The sequence below is a fragment of the Trichosurus vulpecula genome, chromosome 1 (genome assembly GCF_011100635.1).
Source record: "Trichosurus vulpecula isolate mTriVul1 chromosome 1, mTriVul1.pri, whole genome shotgun sequence".
NCBI lineage: Eukaryota > Metazoa > Chordata > Mammalia > Diprotodontia > Phalangeridae > Trichosurus > Trichosurus vulpecula.
In genome coordinates, this window is record NC_050573.1 from 159046150 (window position 1) to 159073660 (window position 27511).

At 37.2% G+C, this 27511-nt stretch overlaps 2 protein-coding genes across 2 annotated transcripts in view; one reads left to right on the top strand and one right to left on the bottom strand.

Annotated features, from left to right (window-relative positions):
* Positions 1 to 11427, top strand: part of CALB1 (calbindin 1) — a 40319-nt gene extending 28892 nt beyond the window's left edge. The window contains exons 6-11 of the mRNA XM_036760018.1: positions 2879 to 2956; positions 7818 to 7873; positions 7955 to 7994; positions 8110 to 8163; positions 8572 to 8643; positions 9188 to 11427. Coding sequence (XP_036615913.1) covers positions 2879 to 2956; positions 7818 to 7873; positions 7955 to 7994; positions 8110 to 8163; positions 8572 to 8643; positions 9188 to 9301 — 414 coding nt within the window. The 3' untranslated portion in view covers positions 9302 to 11427. The remainder of the gene's footprint in view (positions 1 to 2878; positions 2957 to 7817; positions 7874 to 7954; positions 7995 to 8109; positions 8164 to 8571; positions 8644 to 9187) is intronic.
* Positions 11428 to 16843: 5416 nt separating this feature from the next.
* DECR1 (2,4-dienoyl-CoA reductase 1) overlaps positions 16844 to 27511 on the bottom strand; it is a 52531-nt gene continuing 41863 nt past the window's right edge. Inside the window, exons 7-10 of the mRNA XM_036757975.1 lie at positions 22721 to 22793; positions 18222 to 18368; positions 17143 to 17205; positions 16844 to 17045 (exon numbers count right to left, since the gene is read on the bottom strand). Coding sequence (XP_036613870.1) covers positions 16986 to 17045; positions 17143 to 17205; positions 18222 to 18368; positions 22721 to 22793 — 343 coding nt within the window. The 3' untranslated portion in view covers positions 16844 to 16985. The remainder of the gene's footprint in view (positions 17046 to 17142; positions 17206 to 18221; positions 18369 to 22720; positions 22794 to 27511) is intronic.

The window sequence follows — 27511 nt, forward strand, 5'->3', positions numbered from 1 at the left end:
CCTCTTGGAATAACTAGACTCCTTCAAGGCTTAGCTTATGCCACCTACTTCAAGAAACTTTTTCTGATCTCCTAATAATTAGAGGTTTTCTTTCCACCACCTCTCCCTTAAGACATATATTTTTAGAATACACTTTACATTATTTTAACTGTGTACATATTCTCCATCTCTCTACTTCTACCAATGGAATTCAAGCTCTAGGACTGTTTTTGTTTTGGCTGCTATATCCTTAGCATCCCACAAAGAGCCCAGTACACTGTAGGCACTTAACAAGTGCTTATAGGATTATAGATTTTGAACTGGAAAGGACCTTAGAGATCATCTAGACCAGCTCATTTCATAGATAAGGAAACTGGGGCTAAGAGAGAATCACATAGCAAGTAAATATCAGAAGAGAGATTCAAACACAGCTCTTCCTGACTCCCAGGACCAGTGCTCTATCTACTCCATTATGTTGCCCTTTATTCCTTGAAAAAATGAATCTATTCATTTGACAGACAAGAAATTCAAGGCCCAGGGAAGCTCTGTGTAAAAAAAAATTGGCAGGTCACAAGGCCATAGGCCTAATGAATTAGTCTTTCCCATTTTCTACCTTTCTTTCCATTGGGTACCAAAATTATATATTCAAGTTCACTCTTAATTCATACCCATTCCTGACTTTGTAGTATTCTAAAGATCTGTTAAGGGCAGCTAGGTGGTATAGTCAGGAAGACCTGAGTTCAAATTTGGCCATGACCCTGGGCAAGTCACTTAACCCTGTTTGCTTCAGTTTCCTCATCTGTAAAATGAGCTGAAGAAGGAAATGGCAAACGACTCCAGTATCTCTGCCAAGAAAACATTAGATAGGGTCCTAAAGAGTCAGACACGACTGAAAAGCAACAAAAACAACAAAGATTGGTTGCATCTGTTGCCTTAAGTCTTATCCTTAGAAAAAGATGGAATGGAAGTTTTCTTCACTGGAGAATATGGATGTTGCTAAGGGGGAAATTTGGGCTTAATATCAGAGAAAAACTTCTTAACTTTTAGAGATACCCAAAAATTGAATGGGCTGCCATAGAAGATGATGGATTCCTCTGAATTGATAGTCTATATGCAAAGGCTGAATCACTGCTTATAGAGCATGCTGAGTTTCTTTTTTGGTGGTATGGGTTGGACTACATGAATATTGAGACTTCTTCAATCTCTAAGAATCTGTGACAGACAGAGAGAGAGAGAGAGAGAGAGAGAGAGAGAGAGAGAGAGAGAGAGAGAGAGAGAGAGAGAGAGAGAGAGAGAGAGAGAGAGAATATCTCTGGAAAGCTCATTTTAAGTTCTGCAATTACCAGGGCTTTATCTATCTCTATCTTTTGCAAAGAGTCCCAAGTTTTCTCCCAGGCTATTCTTGGAACAACTATATTAGCTCTGATGAGACTTCTTAACCCAATTAATCTTGCACCAAAGCTCCACTGAGCAAAATACAAATTTATTTCCAGCAGACACCTTTGAGCTTTTCATGCCTCAGTTGGTTTGTGAAGTGGAATTTTAAGATAAGAATAAACTTCTGAAACTAGGTGAAGTGCCTTTCTGCCCTGACAGGATAAAATTAAGATAACCAACAAAATCAAGGAGTTTTTGAGGGCAGTAAAGAATTCCATATAAATGCATAGGACAACTGGAACACTTATCTACATGCACAATAAATGCTCATTTCACCTACATTTGTCATTGATTCATTAGTTTTCAAGAAATAAAGTTAAGATCCTAGAAATAAACATCATTAAAGGGAATGGAAGCTTACTGTATCTTTAAATATTTGTCTTGTCATGACTATGGCAAGCTTCTATAAAGCCTTCATATGCCGCTTTCAAAAAAAATAGATACTCCCTCACTCCAACTGCCAATTTAATAATCATGTTCTTTCATCTTTCCCACACTAATATCTATTTGATTATGATTCATATATCCTCCAAGCAAAAACTGCTTCACGTGTAATGAATTCTGTTGAACATTCTGCTCTATTCTACTGCCGGGGAGGGGCTTGTGTCAATCTAACCTGACTTTATGTCTTGTGAAATTTGCTACTATCCTGGTAGACGTGGTGATGTTCAAACAGAGGCAGCCCTTAGGTGAGGGCAATTATAAATTGTCCTTGCAACTCCAGGCCTTCATAGGATTAGCTAAACATAGGGAAATCTGAGGGCGTTTGTTTATATCTGCTGTTCCTTGTAAGTATTAATAATTGTTCCCTCAGGCAAAAAAAAGGTATTCAACTATGACACTGTGCCATCCCTGTGTCTCATTCAAAAGAGAAATACAAATATTTATAGAGCTCTCACTATGTAGCACTATAGTTATCATTAGACTATTCCCCAAGATATTCCCCAATCAGACTTTCAAAATAAAATTAAAAGACCAATTTCATTGAAGTAATTATTCAGAGAAAATAGGAAAACAAAAGAATACTAATTGTTCTAGATTTCACAGAATTATAGATATATGACTGGCAGGGACCTAAGAGGATATCTTCTCCATTTTAAAGATAAGGAAACTGAGACCATAGTGATTTTTCTCAAGGTCACACAGGTAGTGCCAAAGTGCAATTTGAAGTAAAGTCTTCCAATTCAAGAACCAATGCTCTTTCTATCATTCCACAATAATTCTCCTCCTGAAGCATAAGGCAAGTCTTGAACTCCATTCAGCTAGGAGAGTTTATACTGAAACTCCGAAAGAACACCACAGTGAGTTGGTCTCAAGCTATGCAATGCCTCCCTGTTCCTTTGCTTCTTCACCTGTCCTTCCACCCCCATCCTAGGGCAACTATGTTCACCTTTCAGAAATATTGACATGTATGGTGTTCATTACTGGCTTGCTTTACCTGGGTCTCTTTTTTTCTTAACAGAACTTTCTAAAGGACTTGCTAGAGAAAGCAAACAAGACTTTTGATGACACAAAATTAGCTGAATATACAGACTTGATGGTAAGATGGACTTCCAAAATAGTACATCCCAAAGGATATGAAACATCTCATCCTCTTCACAAACAGTCACACCCAAAGTAGTCAGCAATGCACACATAAGAGCCCTTCTCTAAGTAGTGGCCTAAATGCTCAGTGAGTCTCTTCTTGTTCATTTGATTCCAAGCAAACCAGAGGAGTAGCAGTGTTGCTGCTAAAACAGGAGTACTTATTGTGGGATACATGGACTCCCAAATATTTCAGGGTATCCATGAACTTGGATGGAAAAAAAATTCATCTTTTCGATATAATTGGCTTCGTTTCTAATACAACATATTTTATTTTATAGCTATAGGGGTCCATAACCCCCCCAAAAGGTATAAGAACTCCTGCTCTTAAAGAACTGTTTTCTTTTAGAAGACTAAAAAAGGTCAATTGTTATTTTTAAAACACACTATAACCATTTCAGCAAAATTATATAATTATTTAAGAGTTTGCTAATCAGATTTTGAATTAGGAATACTAGAATTTTAGAGTCAGAAGAGGCATTTTAGGTACCACTTTTTTAATTATATAAGACTGGATATGCTCTCCATCTTTTCTTCTCCCTCACTCTATACCATTAGTCTTATATGGCTATGCAATGATTCTGATAGGTTACCTAGAAATGGCTGCTTTTCAGTTCTGGGTAAAGAGATCCAAAGATAAACTGACCTAGGTAAGTGATCCATGGAAGATCTATTAACTCTTCTACTAAACAGGACATTGTTTGGACCTCTGAAAAATGTAATTTGCTAGCCGGCATTTGGTGCAGAAGATAATTTGCTATAATAGACAGTTCACTAGCCTTGACTTCCCTATATAATTTAAATTTGCTTACTTGTGTAGCTTACTAGATAGATGGACAAACAGACTGACAAAGACAGACCAACAGATAGATAGATAGATAGATAGATAGATAGATAGATAGATAGATAGATAGATAGATATTACAGTACATATCTTCCCTCTTCTTCCCTACCCTATCTTCAGTAGAATGTAACTTCTTTAAAGGCAGGGGTTGTTTTTTTTTCCTTTTTTTCTTTTTTTGTATCTCTGGGAATTTGCACATAGTACGTACCTAATAAATATTTGTTGATTTAAATTCTCATCCTCTTCACAATAGCTATTTTCCCAAATGCAAAGTTCTGACTTATCAGAGAGCTCTTGTATAGATCTATAAATTTAAAGCAGGCAACTGAGATACTTTGTATTGTTAGCGCTCTAATAATAATAATAATAATATAACACCTACTATGTGCCAGGCACTGTGCTCTACAAATATGATGTCATTTGATCCTCACGACTCTGGGAGATAGGTGCTATTATTATCCCCTTTTACAATGGAAGAAACTGAGTCAAATAGAGGTTAAGTGACTTGCCCATGGTCACATAGCTCAGAAATATCTCAGGCTGACCTGAAAATATGGCTCTTAACTATATGGATCTCAATATATATATCCCCAGATACATAAAAGGAATATAAATTAGCTGCCCTTTATAAGAGGCTTTATGATTTACAAAGTACTTTCTATACATTATTCATCACAATACTTCTGTGAGATAGACCTCATTTTACATATGAAAATGCTGAGGTCAAGAAAGTTTAAGGGATTTATCCAAGTTTACACAGCACTTAGCAGCAAAGGCAAGAAAAAAACCCAGGTCTTCAGACGATAGATTTCTTCTCTATCCCATCACTCTCTATTACAACGGCTAGCCTTTTAGGCAGGTGTTATTCCTGCTGCCCTTTATAGAACCCTAACATTTGTCTTTTAAAAGGGGTTCATTCCACTTATATTTGCTGTGAGCAAAGTCCTATTTTGGCTTCTCTAACCCCAAGAAAAATATAACTAGGTCTCAATTAGTTCTGATAATGACTCCCCTACAGTGGCCACTTTATTCTAATTCACCCAGCATAGTTTCATTGGGTTGGAACCTTTACCATATTTGACATAATTATAACTTTGAATAGGGCATATTTTAAAACATGGGACTACTTTGAGGGAGTCATTATTTGCACTCATTTGGGACCTACTCTAATACCATTCACCATGAAATTATATGCAGGAAAGTAGGTTCCTGCATAAAAAATGTGTTTCTTAATATAAGATAGTCTCACTGAACCCAGAGGAAAAAAATAAATCTTTTTCTACCTTCATTAAGCATGACCCACTCAAATTCAAATAGGGAAAATTATCTTTTTTGGTGTCATGATGGGTAAATTTACTCTGTGGGCAACTCAGCTAATATCAAATACCTAAAATTATTAATTTCCCATTTTGTTCCAGTTTTAAGCGAAGTCTATTTAAAGTAAGGTCTCCTTGCCAGGTAGAATCTGAGGTTGGCCTTTAAAAAAGAAAAAAAATCATTCAAATGGGATTTTTTTCCCTGCTGTAATAGCTTGGGATATCTTATTTAGTGTCATAAACCAGTTCAGATTCAGTAAGCAAAATTAATCAAGAACTAATTAAAACAAATGCATATTTTGGGAAATATTTCCCTAAGGACAAATGTAGGAGACTGTGACCGTTATTAGCAATCTTTCAGGGAGCTATAAAAAAATAGACGTTTAAAAAAACAGTCTGACGTTCATTCAGGGGGCTGGCCTACATTTTATGATCTTTTCATGTTGTACTTCCCTTCACATCTACATGTCCTAACCAAATCAGATTAGAGTGCTTGTCTATTCCTATTTCTGTGGCTGTGTTACGACTTTTCCATGACCAGAATGGTCTCCCTACGCATCTCCACCTGCGGAAATCCTCTCTTCCTTCAAGGACAAGTTCAGGAATAATCTCTTCCAAGAAACCTCCCCAGATTCCTGCAGCAATAACTTTTCTCTTCCTTACATCTCCCAAGGCAACATGTTTGAACTTCTTCTATATACTTAGCACGTTATAACACGTTTAATCTTTTCCCCCTACTAGGTTGTATGCTCCTTACAGGAAGGGACCATGAGTGTATGGTTTCATTTTTCTATCACAGGCACCAAGCATAGCATACTGCAGGTAGTATATACATTTGATAAATGTGAATTGGATTGAAGTTTTAAAAAAAGGTTCTCATCATAGCTTTGTGCTAGAAAGATAAAAATGGGGGGGGGAACTTTCCCAAGATGGTAAGAGCAGCCAGATTGCACCAATTGTATATGATCCATACTAGAGGTAAGATAATTGTGAGGGTTATAAAAGATTAATATATAAGATATTTAAAGAAATGGAAGATACAAAAAGTGTGCCCCCAAAAATCTCAAACCTTACTAATTTCAGAAAAATGCAACTAAAGATACATCTGTTACTGATCAATCTGCCTACTCTCTCATGTATACAAAATCTTTATGAGAATCATCTATACATGAATCAAGTGAGGGTATTAGTAGGGAATAAGCAATCTTTCTCAAAGTCCCATATACATATTCATAGCACTTGTTCGTGGTAGCAAAGAACTGAAAATAAAAGTAGGTGCCGATTATTTGGGGGAATGATTAGACAAATTGTGGCTCATGAATGTAAAAGAATAAAACCAAAATGAAAAGTCTCTCTGTTTACCTCTACATACATGTACCCCAATACACCTTAAGAGAAAGGTTCAGCCCACAAAACTCCTGAGTGTGACCTGAACCAGATTAAAATGTAATTGGGAAGTCTTTAACAAAATTAATAAAAATATAAAGATAATGTTTTTTAACAAAACATTCTTAAAAGTCAGGCATTAATTCTAGGAGTTCTTAACCTGAGGTCCATGGATCTTTTTAAATATATTTTGATAACTATCTCAATTCAAATGATTTCCTCTGTAATCCCATGTATTTTATTTTATGCATTTAAAAACATTATTCTAAGAAAGGGTCAATAGGTTCACCAGATCTCCAAAGGGATCCATGACACACACACAAAAAGGGTTAAGATCCCTTGCTACAGAGGTATGAAACCAATCAAGGATTGCTGCTAGTGGCCCAGTTACACTTGAAAATACCCCAGTTTAATTATGGTTCGCCCTTTCTTCTCTACCTAAAATGTAGTAAGAGAACTGATTATCTCAGTCCAATCCTAATTACTTCCCTCTCCTTAAAAACAGATAGAGCAATACCTTTTGCACAATGTTCCAAACTATATTTATACATATTCATAATTCATATTGCTCTTCTTAACTGCTATCCTCACTCCTCTTCATGAAAGGATGAATCAATATTTACTGACATACCATTTTATGGGAAAGCCCTGGGGGACAAATATCTAACTCTCCCTTCCTTTCCTTCCCCTCCCCCCCAAAAAACTTCTACACACCAGCATAGCAAGAATAGCATATCTTAGGTTTAGATTTATAAAGAACTTTAGAAAGCATCTATCACAAAAGGTTTTTAACCTGGGGTGGGAGGAGGGAAGGGAATTAACCTGTGTAAAAAAAATCATTATTTTCATTAACCTCTAAATGAAATTTAACATTTCCTTCAATTATGCATGTAGGCAACAAAACATTATTCTGAGAAAGTATCTATAAGCTTTACCGGACTGCCAAAGGTTAAATCTCTGACCTAAACAAATCTCATTTTACAGGAAAATGAGGCTCAGAAAAAAGGTAACTTGTTCAAGGTCAAATAGGTAAAAAAAAGTAGTTAAGCTGAGACTGGAATCCAGGCCTCTGGCTTCTAACCACAGAGCCAGGGCATTCTCTTTATATGATACTATACTATTCATTTGATTAGTCTCTTTCAGTTAGCTTCAGACTAGAACTCTGCAGCTGATAGTGTCTGCAACTCAGCTTTTACTCTACTTGGAATTTTCTTTTTCTCAATGCGACAAACATGCTCTTTAATAGTTATAATCATGACACTGTCTTTCAGCTGAAAATGTTTGACTCAAACAATGATGGAAAGCTGGAATTAACTGAAATGGCCAGGTAAGTTTGAGAACCCCGCAAATGTAGTTTCATATCAACTTTCACTTAAAAAAAACTAATGCTACAATTTTTAACCCAAAGGTTGCTACCAGTACAAGAGAATTTCCTGCTTAAATTTCAGGTATAAAACTTTTAAATAGCATTTGTCTTGTTAAAGATATCGACGTGCATAGCAGTAGCACAATAATCTGGCATCTTAATGTAATCTTCAATCTAACATTTTCCATGTTTTCTAGGGAGTCAAAATGTGTGGGAAAGAGTTTAATAAAGCTTTTGAGTTATATGACCAGGTAACTTGTCTTCACTGTCTATTTTGTTCATTGTTGAGAGACATTTTGAGAATGTACGTTAGGAAATAGTGATTCACAGATTAAAAGGTATAAAGATAAAGAAATAAACATGTAGCCTACTCTGTTATTCAAGCATTTCATATTCTGGTCCCTTGAGTTTTTTTGTTTGTTTTCTCATTTCCTTCCTCCTCCTTTATCAATATACTCTCTGGGTTGTAGTGCTATCGCTTCCATTATACTGTTGAGACAAAGAACAAACCACATAATACCCATGTCAGTCTTGTATCTGCTCTACCTACCATACTGACCTCATAGGGCTATAGATTTCAATTGTCTTGGTAAACCTTAGCTCATATAATTGCGGGTAATTTAAGGTTGATTGTATTTTTGCTTTTTTCCCCCTTTCAGGACGGCAATGGATACATAGATGAAAATGAATTAGATGCTTTACTGAAAGACCTCTGTGAAAAGAATAAGCAGGTAATTTATCCACTGATTATCCTAGCTCTTTAAAGACTTTTTCAAGTCCACTCAGTTAAAAATAAAGCACCAAGATGCATTGTTAAACATTATTATTAGCGATATAGTTACAAATTTGGAGATGAGTCCTAGAAGTAGATTGCCATTCTAAGTGTAGAGCTGTTGTTTTGAACTAACATAGGGGTTCATTTATCACTTAGTACAGTGGTCTTCTAAGAGCCCCTCCTCAGTGCCTATTGTCCCTGCAATAGGGTCTACAAAGTCAAAATAATTTTCATTTGATGATAATTATAGATAGAAATAACTCAGAAAGCAAAAGCTCAGTAATGGAGGCCTCAATAATTTTTTTTAAAATGTAAAGAATTGAGAAAAAAAGTTTGAGAATCACTGGCTTAGAGAAATAATTCTTGTTAGTTCTACTTTCATAAGGATAGAGTATAATTTCACTTTAAATGGATTGATGTTAAAAAAAAAGGTTGTCTTCACTTTTCATTAACTTTCATTGGCTTTGGGATTGATAAAGAAGTGTGTGTTCCCTGAACAGGATCTGGATGTTAACAGCATTTCAACATACAAAAAAAGCATCATGGCTTTGTCGGATGGTGGCAAGCTGTACCGAACAGATCTGGCTCTCATCCTCTGTGCTGGTGATAATTAGAGACACACAATTATATCCACTCACTAGTGATACATTGTATCTATACAATAACTGCACTATTAAGGGAGTAGGCTGTACTTTCTTTTATATCTGTAAAATTTACCTGCATATAGATGATTATCCAGGATGTGTGGCACATTCTTTTCAGTTTGTTTCTATACTGTTTGTAATGTACAGTTTTTGTAACTCTATGATCAATCGATAAGAAGAATGTCTCTGTCTGGGTCAGTCTGTAAATTCAATAAAACCACCTAAAATTGCTCTTGCTTTCTGAAATATAGCTGGACAAGATTTCAAAAAGAAAAAAAGCTGCTTAGGGCTATTCTGTGAAAATTATCCTCTGCCATTTCAATCCATGTTTCTCCCCAATTAGAAGCATTGCATACAATGGACCAGCAAGCCTTATTTTAGGAAGGAGCACAGGTCTGACACCCAAAGCATTTATATGCCATATCCATAGTCATAGGGAAGAGAATGCTCTTAGAACTAAATCATTCACTGAAACATAAATATCTAGGAAAACTAATTACTTATACCTCTATGCAGCCATAGCGAGAAAGAAATTAATCAACACATCTATTCTGTGGAATAGAATCCATGACAACACTGCATTTATTCAAAACAATTAGCAATTATGAAAATTTTTAAAAATCAATCAATAAATATTTATAAAGTACCTGCTGTGTGCCAGACACTGCGCTAGGTGCTGGGAATATAAAAAGAGGCAAAAGACAGTCACTGCCCTTAAGGAGCTTACAGTCTAGTGGGGAAGCTTGTATCAGGCACTGTTAGGTACTAGTGATAAAAATACAAAATGAAAAAATGATCCTTGCCTCAAGGAGTTTACAGTCTACTGGAATGTACACTCTATTTACATTGTTCTGAAATACCCAACCACATAAAGCTTTCCTCATCAAACTCTTGGTCCCAATTAATTTGGTGATGAGGTTAGAAAAGTTGGCACTTGGGTAGAAACATGGATCTGTCTCATTCTGTAAATGTATTTCTCACAAGCTTGCCATCAGAGATGAACTTAATCCATTTTCTAAACTATTTTCACATGTTGCAGATTATAACAATTCTAGTAAACTGCTGTTTTTACATCATAGTCTGTGTAACTTGTAATTAAATTTAATATACTAAGCACCCTAGTGTCTAGTTTTCCATACTTGTATTTTCTTCATCTAAAGGTGGTATCATCTTCAACAAATGTCTCTGTTGCCTCTGAAAATATTTCCTAGCTCTAACAGTTATTTTACTAAGTAATTGAATTTTAAAGATTCGTGTTTAAAAAATGGTTAAATGTTAACTTGTCAATATTCTGGTTTATGCCATGGGCTCTATATTCCATCTTGTGAAATCAGTATTCGAAATAGTCTGAGTTTTATTTGTATATTGTGCTTAAAAGGAGTTAAAAATACTGTTATCTGAGGGGAAGATTTATTTCCTTTCGATTACCTTATTAACAAGATGAACTTTACTAGCATATTCTTTTACCCATAACTGGTTTACAATATCACCTAACACTAATTGGACCAACCTCTGGTGGTTACTGTTGGACCTTAATAGCATCTGCCTTTTGATTCTCTAATCAAAAGACAGATCTGATAAAAGGATAAAAAGAGCTATCTATAGAGAAAACATAAAGGTGTATATGCAGAGAAGACAGTCAATGGTGGCTCTGGATTCCATATATTTCAACTGATTATTTCTTCCCTTTATCTAAAAGAGGCAAAATGGGTGTGCTGTTACTTCATGAAAGAAAGGTAAAGAGATCTACCAAGAGATATCATTCACCAAATTGTTTAAATGAATTGTAGATAAGCTTTGTTCTTAGTGTGTATATGAACACACAGAATTTAGGCTGATTTTAATTATTAAGAGCAAATAAAGGGGGGAAATGGCTTCACCTTGTAGTTTTTGTTCCTTCTATAAAGCGTCTGACTTTCTATGACCAATCCAGACTAAGATGTTTCATTTCTCTAGCTCAAAATGTTCAAATGAACTACAGTCTCTACTATATGTTCATAGAGCGAACGGATACTACAAAGATTTGCAGAAATTTCAACAATCCAAAATGGAAATGTCATTTCAAAATGATATATTAAAGTAGTATCTTCTCCAAATGGACTATTTTTATTCCAACCCTCAACCAAAAAAACTCTTGTTAAAAACCTCAGACATTATAACTGTTAAGAAAATTAGAGGACTCATGCCTAGTCAGTTCTCTGGGGATACCAAGTGGGCAGTATGGTATGGTTAAAAGAGCAATGGACCCAACTTCAAATTCCACCTCTGCCACTTAGTACTTCTGTAATTAGAGGCAAGTCAACAAGCATTTATTAAGCACCTGTGCAAAGGGCTGGAGATAGGCAAAAATAGTCCCTGCTCACAAGGAGCTCACATTCTAATGGGGAAGACAATATGCAAACAACTATTTACAAAGTAGATATATAGTAATTAGTAATATATAAAGGATAAATTGAATATAATCTCGGAGGGAAGGCAGAGTGGTGTTAAGGGGAATCAGGAAAGGATTCTTGCAGAAGGTGGGATTTTATAGCAAGTTTAAGTCAGTTTCATCATCTGTAAGATAGAAATAAGACTAGATGGCCTCTGAGGTCCCTGGGAATTCCACTGCAATGATCCTATGGTATTTATCCATTATACCAGTGTTCTTAACTTTTTTCATGTCATGGACCCTTTTGGGACTCCAGTGAAACCAGTAGAGTCCTAAAAATTTTTTTAAATTCCTAATCCAAGTAAATGCTAAATTCCAGTTTAAAAAATAGTGAAAATAAGGACATAGGGTTTTTTTCCCCATCCTAGTTCACAAATCCTCTGAAATCTATGTACAGATCCTGAGCAGAGGAGAGGGAAGGAGAGGTTGATGGACCCCAGATTAAGAACACCTGTATCATAGACTCCTCTATTGGAACTTCAGCCAATATTGTAAATTTCAAATGATTTGGTATTCCAAATGGTCCAACATGGCCAGGTGTGATGTCAACACCAACTAGTTAACATAAGACAGTCATTTCTCTATTCATGAGCTTATTAACTTTATGGATTAGCCATGGCTTCCTCCCTTCCACTGCAGACTTGGATCCAGACTACCAATAGCATCAAATCTGAGGCTTTAGAGTTTAGGACAGACACAAAGGGGATTCATATCTGAGTGTGTGCCCTCATGTCTCCATGTCTGTCTCACTGTATATCTCTGACTTGTATCCCAAAAAATCAAATTTAAATGATTTTTTAAAAATTTCTGCTACTGTTTTATATCATTCAAACCTCTGTCCCCACTACTATCAGGGAAAAATAAAAATGTAACTATATATTTGACATAAAAGATTGCCATACATACGTGTGTATGTATGTATACGTACACACACACGCGCGCGCGCACACACACACACACATGATTCCTTTATAATAGCCTGAAATGAAATGAAATTTGTTGGTCACAAGTAATGTCCTAGTAATCTTGTTCTTCTATCCATCTCTTCTTTTAAAAAAAGCTAAAACAATTACTGACATATTAAAAAAACATGGTGAGATGTGGATGTTCCTCACATTTATCTCCTGTTCACATTAGGAAGATTTGATAGTAACAAATCACATCCAGGAATGAGCTAATGGACCTTTTGGTTTTGCCAGGACTTATTGTTTGCCACTACCTAAAAAGGAACACCTAATAGATGTCCTTTCATCCAACAAAAACAAAAGGGATGAGGCAATTAGGTGTCTAGAAATGGAATTTTTCCTAGTTTAACCCAAAAAAGGCTAAACTCTGATAATATGATGTGATATAATTTTAAAATGCAAGATAAATTCATTGGAGATTTGCATTTAAAGAATAAAAATAAAAGCAACTAACAAACATTTTAAGATAATGTATTTTTTAAACATTTCTCTGGATGGATCAGATGGGGACTTTGGCATCTACAAGGACTCATCATTTACATGGTCTTATGAGGACCATGAATAATAAGAATGCAAGTTTCTCATCCCTTCTGAAATAGCCACATGGTATCTTTTTCTACCTATTCTAAGCTTACTTGTGGAATTTCTAAAGTTGGTTGATTGATAGGACTTAGTCATTTTTTCAGTCATTTCTGACTTTTCATGATTCCATTTGGATTTGATTGGTTTGTTTTTTTTGCAAAGACACTGAAGTGGTTTGCCATTTCCTTCTCAATCTCATTTTACAGATAAGGAAACTGAGGCAAACAGAATTAAGTGACTTGCTCAGGGTCACACAGCTAATAAGTGTCTCAGACCAGATCTGAACTCAGGTCTTCCTGACTCCAGGTCCGGGGCTTTATCCACTGAACCACCTAGCTAGCATTATAAATCAAGGTGAAACTGGTTTCTGGAATTACTTGAATAAATTGCACAGTCAAGTCATATGGATACACTCGGCCTGTTTATAAAGAACCCAAGGGTACATGATGACAGTGACACCCAAAAAGCACACTGGATCTATCACATGAGATTAATTCCCGAGCAGCCTTTTGCAAAAAGAAATGTAGACAGGGAAAAGGCACTCTTCACATGTAAATGGAATTCTGAGATTAGGAAATAGACCTAGTACAGCAAGGAGGAGAAAGCTGTGTTAGAATACAATATCATCACATATAAAAATAACATGAGAAGCAGCATTCCATTATGAAAAGAGAACTGTCCATCAGACTCAAGATTACACAGGTTCAAGCCCTCCCAGTCCTAACAGCTCCTGGCCATGTAACCTTGAACAAAGCTAGTGAACTTCTCAGGGCCCCAGGCAACTCTCTAAGAGAGGAGCTATTTACCTGTTTTATGTCACGAACCCCTTTAGCAGACTCTGGTGAAGCCTATGGACTCTTTCTCAGAATCATTATTTTAAACTAATTTAAATAAATTAAAATAAAATACATCAGATTGCAAAGGAAATCAATTATGTTTGAAGACAGATGTATTGTTTTTCCCCATCCAAGTCCATGGCCCTCCAAAACCTCTCCATGGACTTCTTAGGGGTCTATGAACTCCAGGTCAAGAACCCCTTCTCTAAACTAAGTTTATAGATCATGTGCATTAGTAGAGTATAAGCTTCCTTACCTGGGAGGTCCATATAACGATGAAATTTAAGATATAGATAAAAACAAAGCTCCGTTCTAGGAAGCATTTGGATCTCATTCTAACTGTCTCCTATTTCTGTTGTCAATGAAGAAACTGAATCATTTTGATTAAAAGTCTATGGGACAATAGTCACAGGTGCTAACGGAAAAGTAATATATGTATAGCAATAATTAATACCCATTTTATTATATTCATGGTCTACTCTTCCTTACCCCAAGATTCTAGTGACCCCTCAAATTCAAGGCAAAAACTCCAGAAGATGAAAAGCTTGCTCACTAGTGCTATAATGCTCATGGTTCAGAAAACCATATTACAGTAGACCAATGAAAAAATAAAAATATTATAGACCAAGATACTTGTGAATGAGCTACACTAACACTTATACCCACATACATACACAGTTATCAATTTCAAATAGCATAAACTACAAATAGAACATATACAGTTCGTGTGTACAAATATATATGTATACATATATACTTATACACACATACACATACATGTGCGTATCAAAATATCTATGAACCAATATGAATGTTGCTGTTCAGTCGTTTCAGTCGTGTCCAACTCTCTGTGACCCTATTTGGGATTTTCTTGGCAAAGATACTGGAATGGTTTGCCATTTCCTTCTCCAGCTCATTTGACAGATGAAGAAACTGAGGCAAACAGGGTTCAGAGACTTGCCCAGGGTCACACAGCTAGTAAGTGTCTGAGGCCAGATTTGAGCTAAGGAAGATGAGAATTTCTGACTTCAGGCTTGGCTCTCTATTCAACGTGCCACCTAGCTGCCCTATATGAATATAATATGAATACAAATGGCATATATATGCATCAAGTTCTGTGATAATCAACAACATTACAGAGTCCACTGTAAAAAATGTATTTTCATGCCTTAGTTTGTGACCCACAATAATAATACTCTTAACATTGACATCGTAAGGAAATATAATACTATAAATATTTCAGTACTGTCAATATTTGGCCAACCTCCGCAAACCCCAACCAACCCACTGTAATCTTCCCTAATGCCTAGTTTAAATGTATTGACCCCAAAGACCTTGCTAAATTCTCATTGATTTATACCACAAAATTAGGAAATTTTCCAACAACCCACATGCTAATGAAGAAGAGATTTGGGCTCTAATACCGGCCTACCACTACTTAGTCAGCTATCCTTGTACAAGTCATTGAACTTCTCTGGGTCTGTTGCCTCATCTCTGTGGTGAAGGGGTTACACAATGAGCTACAGAAATTCCAATGGTATGGTAATATTCGTGTTATTGTTAACAGTAATTCCCACTTTCACAGAACTATATTTTACTCTTTTAAGTTAATTAGAACCATACTCTTAGAAGAGGCATGTAGGACCTTCTTTAAAAAAATCAGACCTATGATTTTATTGGTATTGGGAACTCCCGGTGAGGAACCCTCTACTAACGCAGATCAATATAATTTATTATCTTAGAGAGTTGCTATGGATCCTGAGTGACTTTCCCAGGATCGTAAAACCAGTATGTGTGAGAACAGGAACTTGAACCCAGGTCTTCCCAGATCTTCTGACTCTAAGACAGACTTTCCCAATGTAAATAAAAGCTATGAATAATAAATAATGAGGGCAAAGTTTTGTGTCATCATAACCAGAATTGCCTGTCATAAAGTACAGAGTGAAAAAAATGCTTCTAATTGCAATACAGGCAGAATACACTATGGGGTGTCCTTGGTGCTGATTCTGAGCTGCCATTTTTCCAAGCTTTGTTTCCTAACCGAATCTTTATCTAATATATGGTGATGAAGTGATCTCTGAGAGACTAAGTAAAACAGGAAGAAAAGAGGGTTTGGTGTCCAATTATGGAGGTTACGAAACAAAGTCTAGCAGCAAGTGACATAGTTTGTGGGTAGAGACATCTATCTGTAGGTAGAGAAAAATGGTTTGTATGTAGATGAGGAAGAGGAAATTGAGGCAAAGTATTTATAAACATTCAGAACTGACATATCTATTCATGAATGTATTTCTACCCCCATGTTAAAGATGGAACTTTGGTTTGCACTCTAGTGCATATAAATTTAAGGATGGAATATTTGAACCAAGGGCAAATCTGCATATGGTGGCCACATGGAAATGGCCAATGGAAACGTGCCATACATCAAGTAAAGGGATTTCATCAGCTTAGGAACGTCCTCCACTAACAAAGATTGCAACTCACCTATATCTTATTAAGACAGTAAATATGGGTAATCCTGGCCCCAAACCCTGCTTCAATCTCATGTCTGATTTCCATAAAAGAAGGATTGTGCCCTCTACCTAAATTACCTAGAAAACTGAAGCTGTGATGCTTGCCTTTCTATATTCACATATTAGAACATTTTCATTCTAAGGATAACAAGGATACATTATTCAAAGAGAACAGACTGGAATTAAAGTTGACATTTAAACACCGATCTCTCATGACAAGAGTTTTTTTATTGGATGTGTTACATAAAATGATTTTTAAAATGTAACTGAAGTTACTGTTTATTTTGCTCCAATGTTTTCCACAAGCAAAGGATTAAGATAAGGGTAGCTTTAGGAACCTTTTGTTTTCCTGATCAGTTGTTCTAATACATCCCACTGCTCCTTGGTTACCTAGCATAAAAAGAAAAATACAAATATATGTGATCCAGTAAAGATTTACTAAGATTTAGTAACATTGTGTACGGATATCAGATCTGGGAAACATTACCTTAGTTAAGGCGTTCATTTCTCCTGACAAAAATACATATTCTCCTCCATCAAATCTAATGGTCTAGAAAAAGAGGATGGAATAAAGTGAAAAGAGTCTTTTCCTTGAGGCTTCTAAAATACTTGTCATTTCCTATTTTCTATCTTATTTAGAAAACCCAAATGAGTCTACTCACTCGAAGCTTAAGTTTTAAAAAGAGTTGTTGGTTTTGAGTGACAGTGGTGGAGGTGGTGGGAGTAGTAACAGCAATAAGAATATTAATAATAATAATTGATACTTTAAAATTTTCAAAGAACTTTACAAACATTATTTCAGTAATAATAGTAATGATGACGACAATAATGATGATATGGGTGATATTCTATTAACATTCCACTCTACAACCTACTCTGATATGGAGGTGACCCCAGGCACTTGAAGGTCATGTCACCAAATGCAGGCTCTAGCTGGACCTATCAAGTTAGAAAGGCTTCGGGTTCAGAAGCAGAGTGCATGTATGTATGTTGTTTAAGGATCAACTATAACTATGTTCAAATATCACCAAAAGTTTGGCCACTGGGTGATCTTTTTCCCCACAGCAACTCATAAAGATGGTCTACAAAGGTGTAGAAGGAATGTAATCTGTAATGATAGAGGGAAACACTTGGGGAAAGTCCAGATCACAGACATGACCATCACCATCATCATCATCATCATCATCATCATCACCATCACCACCATCACCATCATCACCATCATCATCGTTATCATAATCACAGCTAACATTTGCATAACAATTCATATAGGCATCATAATCACCTACATTTATATAGCACTTAATGACATTAAGGTGTGTTCATAAATATCTAATTATAAATTAATTATAAAGACTAAAAAGATAATATATCAGAATGTTTAAGTACTTTAAAATAAAGTGATTTATATATGTGTCCATATGTGTGTATAAATGAATATATACCTGTGTATATACATTCATACACATATGTACATGTGTGTAAATATCTTACATTTAACATGCCCAGGATAAAATCTTCAGCTATTTTTTTAAATAATAAAAACTCAAGAAAAATCAAGCTTACAGCTCCATTAATCCAAGAGGCAAAATCACTGCACAGGAAAGAGGCAAGATTTGCAATTTCTTCTACAGTCCCTATTCGGCCACAGGGAAGTCTCTCGATCATGTCTTTTTCAAATGCTCCAGTTGGGTCAAGGCGGCTAAAAGCACCCTTAGGAATTAAAAAAGATAAAGTTAGGTTACATGGTGGTGGGAAGAATGGAGGGAGAACAAACAAATGAGTCAACTTGCCATTACCCTTTAACAAGTCAATTGGCCAAATAAAAATAAATGAACACATAGATGGATGGATGGATGGATGGATAGATAGATAGATAGATAGATAGATAGATAGACAGACAGACAGACAGACAGACAGATAGATAGATAGATAGATAGATAGATAGATAGATAGATAGATAGATAGATGGATGGATGGAGACATACATACATACAAAAACAAATTAATTAATTAATAAACAAATAAATAAATAGACAAATAAATGAAGCTACATGAACAGATTGTCCATTCTTTGAGATTGAAGCTCTGGAGAAAGAAGTCAATCAAAAGGCAATTCTTTGATCAGTCTTTGACTAGAAAATCATTAGACATTATCTCCTTTCTATCTGTTTCTCCACTTATAAAAAGTACCTGTCTAAGCAAACTTATGGATTTTTTATAAGACTCAAACGACAGCAGCTATGTAAATGTTATCTGAAAACTATAAACTGACCCATAGACATTTATAGTGGCATTACATAGTAAGCAAAAAAAAAAAGAAAAAGAAAAAGTGATTCAATTCTTGGAGACACATGGAATATTTGCAAGATTTCTTTTCTTTTACTTTCAAGCATAAGAGTAGAAATGAGCCAACCATAAAAAAAAATAAATCTCACCTAGATCCTGGGAAATTGGGGAATGGGTAACACACATTTAGAGAATAATTTCTGAGGTCAGTTATGTGGGGGAACAGGCCAAGATGTTTCGATCGATAAAGGGCATAGGTCTTTAGTACACTGGAGCCCTGATGTCTGGGTGATGGTCATTATAGTAGCAATGATGCAATGAAAAATAGAAAATATCGAGAAATACCTGATACATCCTACAAATTCTTCTTAAATAATCATTTTTCAGGATGTGATAATAATAGTAATAATAATTCAGTTATTTAGTGCTTTAAGGTTTATAAATTACCCTGTGAAAAAGGTGGTGCATGGATTATTACCAATTCAAATATTAAGAGATTTGAAGCCCAGAAAGGATGAGATGTAGGTTCAGGCATGTGGGCTGGTAAATGTTTAAAAAGCACCTCTCTGAAAAAAAAAGTATGAACGATGAGTTTTTAAGTTTAATCTATATTACTGACACTTTTTCCATCACCTTCTTATGCCTAGATTACCAACAAAAAATAACTCAAGCCCTGATTTGTAGCATTTGCTGATTTCTAAGGTGTACCTGGGATAGGGAACCTGCGGCCTCGAGGCCACATGTGGCCTTCTAGGTCCTTGGGTGCAGCCTTTTGACTGAGTCCAAGTTTTACAGAACAAATCCTTTTATTAAGGGGGTTTGTTCTGTGAAGTCTGGATTCGGTTAAAGGGCAACACTTGAGGACCTAAAGGGCCCCATGTGGTCTTGAGGCTACAGGTTCCCCACCCCTGGTATAGAAGCTCAAATTGAAAATTTAACAATTGTTTCTCAAGAGGTAGTTTAGCTGGCTCCAGCATTCCCATGCTTAGGATCACAGTATTAAGAGTTTAAAAGGACCTCAGAAATCACATGGTTCAATCATCCCATTTTATAGATGAGGAAACTAAGGCCCACTGAGGTTAAGAGATTTCCTTCAAGTCCCAGTTAATATCTCACTTTCTGCGAAAAGGTGGTGGGCTAAGAGATATTGATGAAGGTCAAATTTGTCTCCTGCCATTAGGACTTTTCTCAATAGCTTAGATGAAGGCATAGACAGTATGTCTGTCAAACTTGCAGAAGATATAAAGCTGGAAGAGATAGCCAGTAGGTGAGTAACAGAATTAGCATTCCAAAACATCTCACCAGGTTTGAATTATAGAACAGTTCTAATAAAATGAGACTAAGTAGGGATAAATTTAAATGATCCTTTATTGATTCCCCCTTAATGCTAATGCTTTTCCTCTGCTGATCACCTCCAGTTTAGCATATATGTACATAGCTGTTTGCACACTGTCTTCCCCCTCACCCTGATTAGATTGTGAGGTCTCTGAGAACAGTCACTGGTTTTGCTTTCTCCCAGGTTTACTTAGCACACTAACTGGCACTTAGTAGGAATTTAATAAATGCTTGTTGACATGACTAGACTTGATATGTTTAAAAAAAGCATCAATAAAACTTTTTTTTTAAATACTTGTTCAGAAGATAGGAGCAAACATGGTAACTGAGGCGTTATCTCCCATCTAAACCCATTTCATATCTTATATGTACAGAGATGTTAGCACATTGTCTCCTCTATCAGAATTTGCCTTTTTCCATATCTCTAGCACTTAGCATGGTGCTTCACTTATGGTACAAAAGAAATGTCTATTGGTTAACTGACAGGTTGAACACAAATACACAGCATAGTCTGAAAGGAAGAGAGGAAAACCAAAATCCAAAATGAGCTGAAGGGAGCAATGAATACTAACAACAAAACAGGTTTTTCTAGCTGTATCAAGTACAAGATCAGAACTAAATAAAGAAGGAGTAAGGGCAGTTTTTGAGTCATCCATGCTCACCACTCTTGACTCCATACTCTCTCACTCTCCAATATCCAATCAATTGCTAAGTCCCATCATTTCTAGCTTTGTAACCTCTGTCGTGTATGCCACCCCTCCTCTCCTCTGACACAGCCACCACTTTGGTGCAAGCCCTCTTTCCCTCCTGCCTGGACTACTGCAACAGCCTGCTGGGTGGTCTCCCTGCCTCAAGTCTCTCCCTATTTCAATCTATCCTTTAGTCAGTCATCTGTCATTCATTAAGCACCTTCTATGTGCCAGGCACTCTGCTATGAGTTGGCAATGCAATGAAAGGTAAAAAAAACAGTCTCTTCTCTCAAGGAGCTCACAGTCTAACGAGGGAGACGACAGCTAGGTACAAACAAGATATTTGCAAGATAAAATGGGGCAGTCTCAGAGGCAAGATTGCAGGAGACCGAGAAAGGCTTCTTGCAGAAGGTGGGACCTTAAACGGGACTTGAAGCAAGGCAGGGAAGCTGGGGACAGAGACAAGAAGGAAGAGAGCTACAAGCATAGAACAAGACCCCTAAAAATGCTTGGATTCAGGAGATGGGTATGTCTTATGCAAGGAGGTCAATGTCACTGGATCACAAGGTGTGTGTGTGGGAGGGTGCTATATCACAATCATCGATGGATATGCTAGAGGATTAGCTGATGTCAATCAGTCAATAGTAAACATTTATTAAGTGCCTACTATGTGCCTGGCACTATGCCAAGTACTGTGGACACAAGATCAAAAGAAAGTCCTTGCTGTCAAGGAACTCACAGTCTAATAGACTGAAGGAACTGAAGGTGAGAACCAACGGTGGGAACTGAGGATGTTTGGCCTGAAGAAATGAAGACTTGGATGGGAATGATGATATCTGTCTTAAAGTGCCTGAAATGCTGTTGTGTGTTAAAGGAGCTTCAAAGAACAGTCAGGAGCAATGGGAAGAAGCTTTAAACTTGACAATTAGGGCTATAAAAGAGGGGACTAGGCTAACGGAAGGAACAAGGTTCTCCCTCACTAGAGACCTTCGAGCAAAGGACAGAAAAAATTCCTGTCAGGTGTATCATAAAAGGGATTCAAATTTGGCTGTGGTTGATGCCATTTGCAGCTTTTGGTACATCTTCCACCAGTGAGATTCTATGAAGCACCTAATGGTCTCAGGGTCAAAGAATCAAATCCAAAAGGGATCATGAAAACAATAGAGGCATAACTGATAGATTGCTTGTCTTCTCAAAGGGTGGGGGAGACACAAGAGGGAAAGTGAGAATCTGGAAGTCAATTTTTTAAAAAAAATTAATGTTAAAAATAAATGTGCAATTAAAAAAAAGAAACCATCTAGTGCAAAACCCTCTCATTTTACAAATAAAGAGACTCAGACCTAACAAGATTAACTGACTCGCTAGGTCACACAGGTAGTAGGCACCATTGGTGGAACTGGAACCCAGGCTCTCTTGACTCTATATCCAGTGCTCTTCTACTAAATCACACTCCCTCCTAAATATTGATAATTATGATATCAGTTTTACTTTGAAATTACTACCAAAATGCATGAATGCATATGCATGTAACATAAGCTTTGCTGACCTATCACTTTTCTTTCCATTTGTTCTCACTTTTAAATTCTAGTTAACTGAATGCAGCCATTTCAATGTTAATATATTTCAATATTCCAAGGCAATTAACTGCCCAAAGATTATTTCTACAACATCTTAACTAAATAAGCAGATATTCAATATTGTGACATTCCTTAAGTTCTTATGCATCACGATACTACATTAGCTAAGACTTACTTTAGTTTTGATTGGTCCTGGTTGAATCGTATTGAATCGCAGGCCATATCTACCCCATTCAGATGCAAGAGACCTAGAAATTATCACAAATAAGAAATGAATAAGAAATCAATAAATATGCTTTCCCCTATTAAAAAAATATCGACTTCTCAATGGATGGGGCAGGGGCAGGAAGGAGAGAATCTGGAATTGAAAGTTTTAAAATAAATGTTAAAAGAAAAGATATAGAGAAAGAGTCTTCCTATCTTGCCCAGGCTAGAAATATAGCGGCTAATCGCAGGTCCAAACCTACTCTGATCAGTACAGTACATGCTCTCTTAGCAACCTGCCAATTCACCCCTCCTTAGGCAGCTTGGTGACCTCCCTCTCCTGAGGGCTCACCAAGTAAGTGCCAAACTTGGCTCACAGCAACTCGGAGCTCCTGAGATCAACAGACCTAAAAGTCTTCCCAGCATCGCATCAGGGAACACAGGCACACGCCACCACACATAGTAAATCTCTCTTCCAAGGACGCACATCACAGGATACTGCCAAGACAATAGGAGTTGGTACTTTGCTGACTAATTTTCATTCAACTTAATTAAGCAAGGTCCTCACTATACGCACAACACTGTGGACACTAAGGCACTTCCGGCTTTCATTTTTCCATCACATCTGACCCTTCGTGACCCCATTTGGGATTTCTTGGCAAAGATATTGGAGTGGTTTACCATTTCCTTTTCCAGCTCATTTTATAGATGAGGAAACTGAAGTTAAATGACTTGCCCAGAGTCACACAACTAATAAGTGTCTGAGGCCATATTTGAACTCAGGAAGATGAATGCCCCCAACTTCAGGCCCTGCACTCTGTCCACTAAGCCACCTAGCTACCTCAGTTGCTAGTGTACCCTCTCTATTGTGAGTTCCTAAATGCCTGCTTTCTTAATCTTTGTTTGGACAGCAGGGAAACAGGAGGTGTGAAAGAGGTGGGAGGCAGATAAGAAGGAGGCTAGATTCAAGGAGGGAGTGATCTCACCTACATGAAGAACTCGACTTCCTTTATGATCACACACGTCCTTGACTATATATTTTATGCCAATTCTTGAGTAAAAGTCAGCATTAATACAACACTGTGGTCAACTTACTCCCAATATGTACCTCTCCACAATAAATACAACAGTTTTGTTGTGATGTACTGATTTTGAGAGGCTCATCTTCTGAGAATGAGAGGTATTCAACCTTTCTATTCATTCCTCTATCATGAAATAGCTAATGTTCTCTATTAGTACACTAGGAATAATGGACCCCTTCTCACCTAAAACTTATATATACAAGTGAAATTTATTAAAGAACACAGATTAAATCAGCCATGTCTTAGATGAAGAACTGAGAATTAAAGATATAGATACTGTAAATTTATTCTATAGAATAACATGCCTTTGGCCAGTCCTACAGATAAATTATCTCTGTCATAAAAGTGCCAAAATTCACAAATCAGTTGGTGAGACAGCAGCACAAAATAATTTCCAGACTTCCCTAAATATTTCCTGAAATATTTCCCTTGACTATGTGGGCACAAGATGGATGGGCTGTTTCTAAGGTTGGTTAAGAGGAAATGGTACAGACTATACATATGCCCCATGAATATTTTGGGGGAAACTGGGAATTTCCAGGAAGTCTGATCTGCTGTATGTCAGAAATGCCTCATCAGGTTTCTCACTTCTCAGAGATTCTAGGCCAATGATTGGTGGGGAAACAAATGGTTATCTGTTGCCCACATTTCTAAACATATTGCTTTGGTGAGAAAGTTGATTGCTTGAGCATCCCTATTCAAACTCTAATCAGTATTAGTCAGTTCATTATAGTTTCATAAGAGATAATGACTGTTAGAAATTGTTTTACTATATTCATCTAGTAAAACATATTTAGTCAGACATCTAATTATTCTTAATCCATATTTTTTTCTAAGTTGCATAGGAATATAGATTCTAATAGGAAGGGCCTATAATAGGCCTCAAGCTTTAATATTATGGTTAATACCTGTTAACCAGCTATGGAGCTTACTTGACCAGCCACATGACTTCAGGAACACTGACATGGACATCTCCATCCTGTTTTACTCAAATTCCATGACTCAACCAAGCATGAGTTTCAGTGTGGCATGGAAATTCCCCAATTCCCCTCAAAATGTTCTGGAGGCATATGTATAGTCTGTACCATTTCCTCTTGCCCAACCTTAGAAACAGCCCCTCCATCTTGTGTCCACCTAGTCAAGGGAAATATTCCCTGCCTTGTTCAGCCCATGACCCTGCTGATACACTGTTTTGCTTATTTTAGTCTATGTATCATGTGTCAATAAACCTGGATTTGTTCTGTGAAGTTTGTATTCAAAGGACCACACTTGAGGACCTAGAGGGCCCCTTCTGAAGCACCCCTTCCCATAAAAAAAGTTCAAGAAACTGAACAATCTGATGCCATTTTTCAACTTATAGATAGAGTACATCAAGCATCAGGGGGAGGGCTTGTATACATGAAGGAACATCATCCCTTTAGACCCTCAGGCCTCTCTAACTGGATTGGATGAGGATCCCGTTGCAGTTATGGAACAATTTAAGGCTGACTTTTGTGGCTATAATCCAACTTAGAGTGATGTAACAGATTCCATGAAGACTCTATTATCTCCAGGAGAAAGAGCGGGTGTTATTGAGGTCACGAACAGACAAATTGTGGGTCTGGAAGGTCAGGGAACCTGGCCCATAGAAGGCCCCCAATGGGATCCTAATCAGCCAGCACAGTGTGCACAGCTACAACAGGCTAGGCATGCTTTATTTAGGGGTACAGAACTTTTTGCAAAAAGACCACACAATTTCAGTAAATTCCAAAAGACTGTCCAAGAAGGGGATGAGACCCCACTGGGATTTTATGATAGGTTATGTAAGAGCAGAAAAGTGTTATGCTAGATTAGATCCCCTAAACCAATGGGATGCCAGGGTTATTAATGCAGCCTTTGTTAATCATTGACTAAAATTAAGGAATACTTTCTCAAGTATTGCCCAGGATGGCATGAAAAACCCATAGGGAAATTTAAGGCAATTGCACAATACATTTATGAAGGGAAAGAGCCTTTTAAAGACAATGCTGATATGGGGGAGAAGCCCAGATACAGAGGTCAGTCTAAGTCTCTCCTGGCAAATGTTGAGACTCCTAGTCGCCTGGTACCCTTTTTCCAGACCCTTAATAGAGTTAACGGACTGCTTTTATTACAGGAATAGAGGACACTTTGCCAGAGAATGTATGATGAAATGTGGGATCAGAGGGGTCTCCGGGTTAACAGGGCCCAAGTGCAAGACCCGAATTGCCCTCAGAGGCAAGATTATGTCTCTCCCAGGGAGAACGTGTTCAGAGAGCCTTTAAAACAAGTTGAGGTGACTAATGAGCACAGAGGCATCCAGGAACAGAGTGACAGAGAGTATGAACAACAGGAAAGCTTCCGTGCATGAAGGTGCAGGGGAGAGGCAGAGAATAGTGTTTCTTCTAATGTCCTTGCCACTGTTCTCTGCCTCTGTCCCTCCCCTAACTGGACAAAGCGTGGTTCTGACAAGTGCAAGTGTATCATATGTCTGCCTTCTTGATACTGGAGCCACTCATTCAGTTTTGATTAAGAAACCAAGTTTTAGCTGTACTGTTATTTAATCTATACAGATTGTGGGAAGAGAGGAAATGCCTGGTGAGGTCCCCCTCTCATTCCCACAAGGCTCCCTGTCTGCTTGCATTCTTTTTTATGGGTATCCAGTGCACCTGCTAATCTATTTGGGAGAGATCTTTTGTGCAAATTTAACACCGCTATTTCATGCCTCATTTTGTGGCAATACATTGATTCTACAAGTGCCAGATAGTTCAGTCTCTTCGTTCTCAGTATTTGCTGACGTACTTACTGATTTTAGTAGTGATGAGCTCCTCTCTTTTTCCTGTGGAGTTAGTCTGATGTGATTACAACAGTCCTAATATTCCTTCTGATATCCTGAGTTCTTTATGGGCCAACTATTCCACCGATGAGGGCCTTTTGAAGTCAGCAATCCCAGTTACTAATACTACCAAAGGGGGCCACCACTGTCAGTGCCTCAGTATTCCCTGACTAAAGAAATCGTTGAAGGAATTGCTCCTATCCTTAGTCCCTTAACAGATCAAGGGATTGTAGTTCCATGCAGATCTCCCTGCAACACTCCAATACTGCCTGTTAAGAAATCTAAAGCAGGGAGCAACTAGGTGGTGCGGTGGTTAGAACACTGGCCCTGGAGTCAGGAGGATGTGAGTTCAAATCCGGCCTCAGACAGTTGACACTCGCTAACTTGTGTGACCCTGGGCAAGTCACTTAACCCAGACTGCCTTGCAAGAAAGAAAGAAAGGAAGGAAGGAAAGAAGGAAGGAAGGAAGAAACAAAGACACCTAAACCAGGCCCTCTGTTTACAGGTTTGTTCAAAATTTGCATGTCATTAATGCCTGTGTTATATCAAGACATCCTGTGGTGTCTAACCCTGCTCCAATTGTTTCTTCTATTCCCCATGATGCCACCTGTTTTACAGTAATAAATCTGTGTGCTACGTTTTTTTCTGTTCCGATAAGCCCTGAATCCAGATACCTGTTCAAATTTACTTGGAATAATCAGCAATGGACGTGGACTCATTTGTCTCAAGGCTATGTTGAGTTTCCTACTTTGTTATCTCAAATTTTACAGCAGGATTTAGTTTTATTTATTTTCTTCGTAGACTCAGTTTTAGTCCAATCTATTGATGACCTTCGCCTACTGCTGAT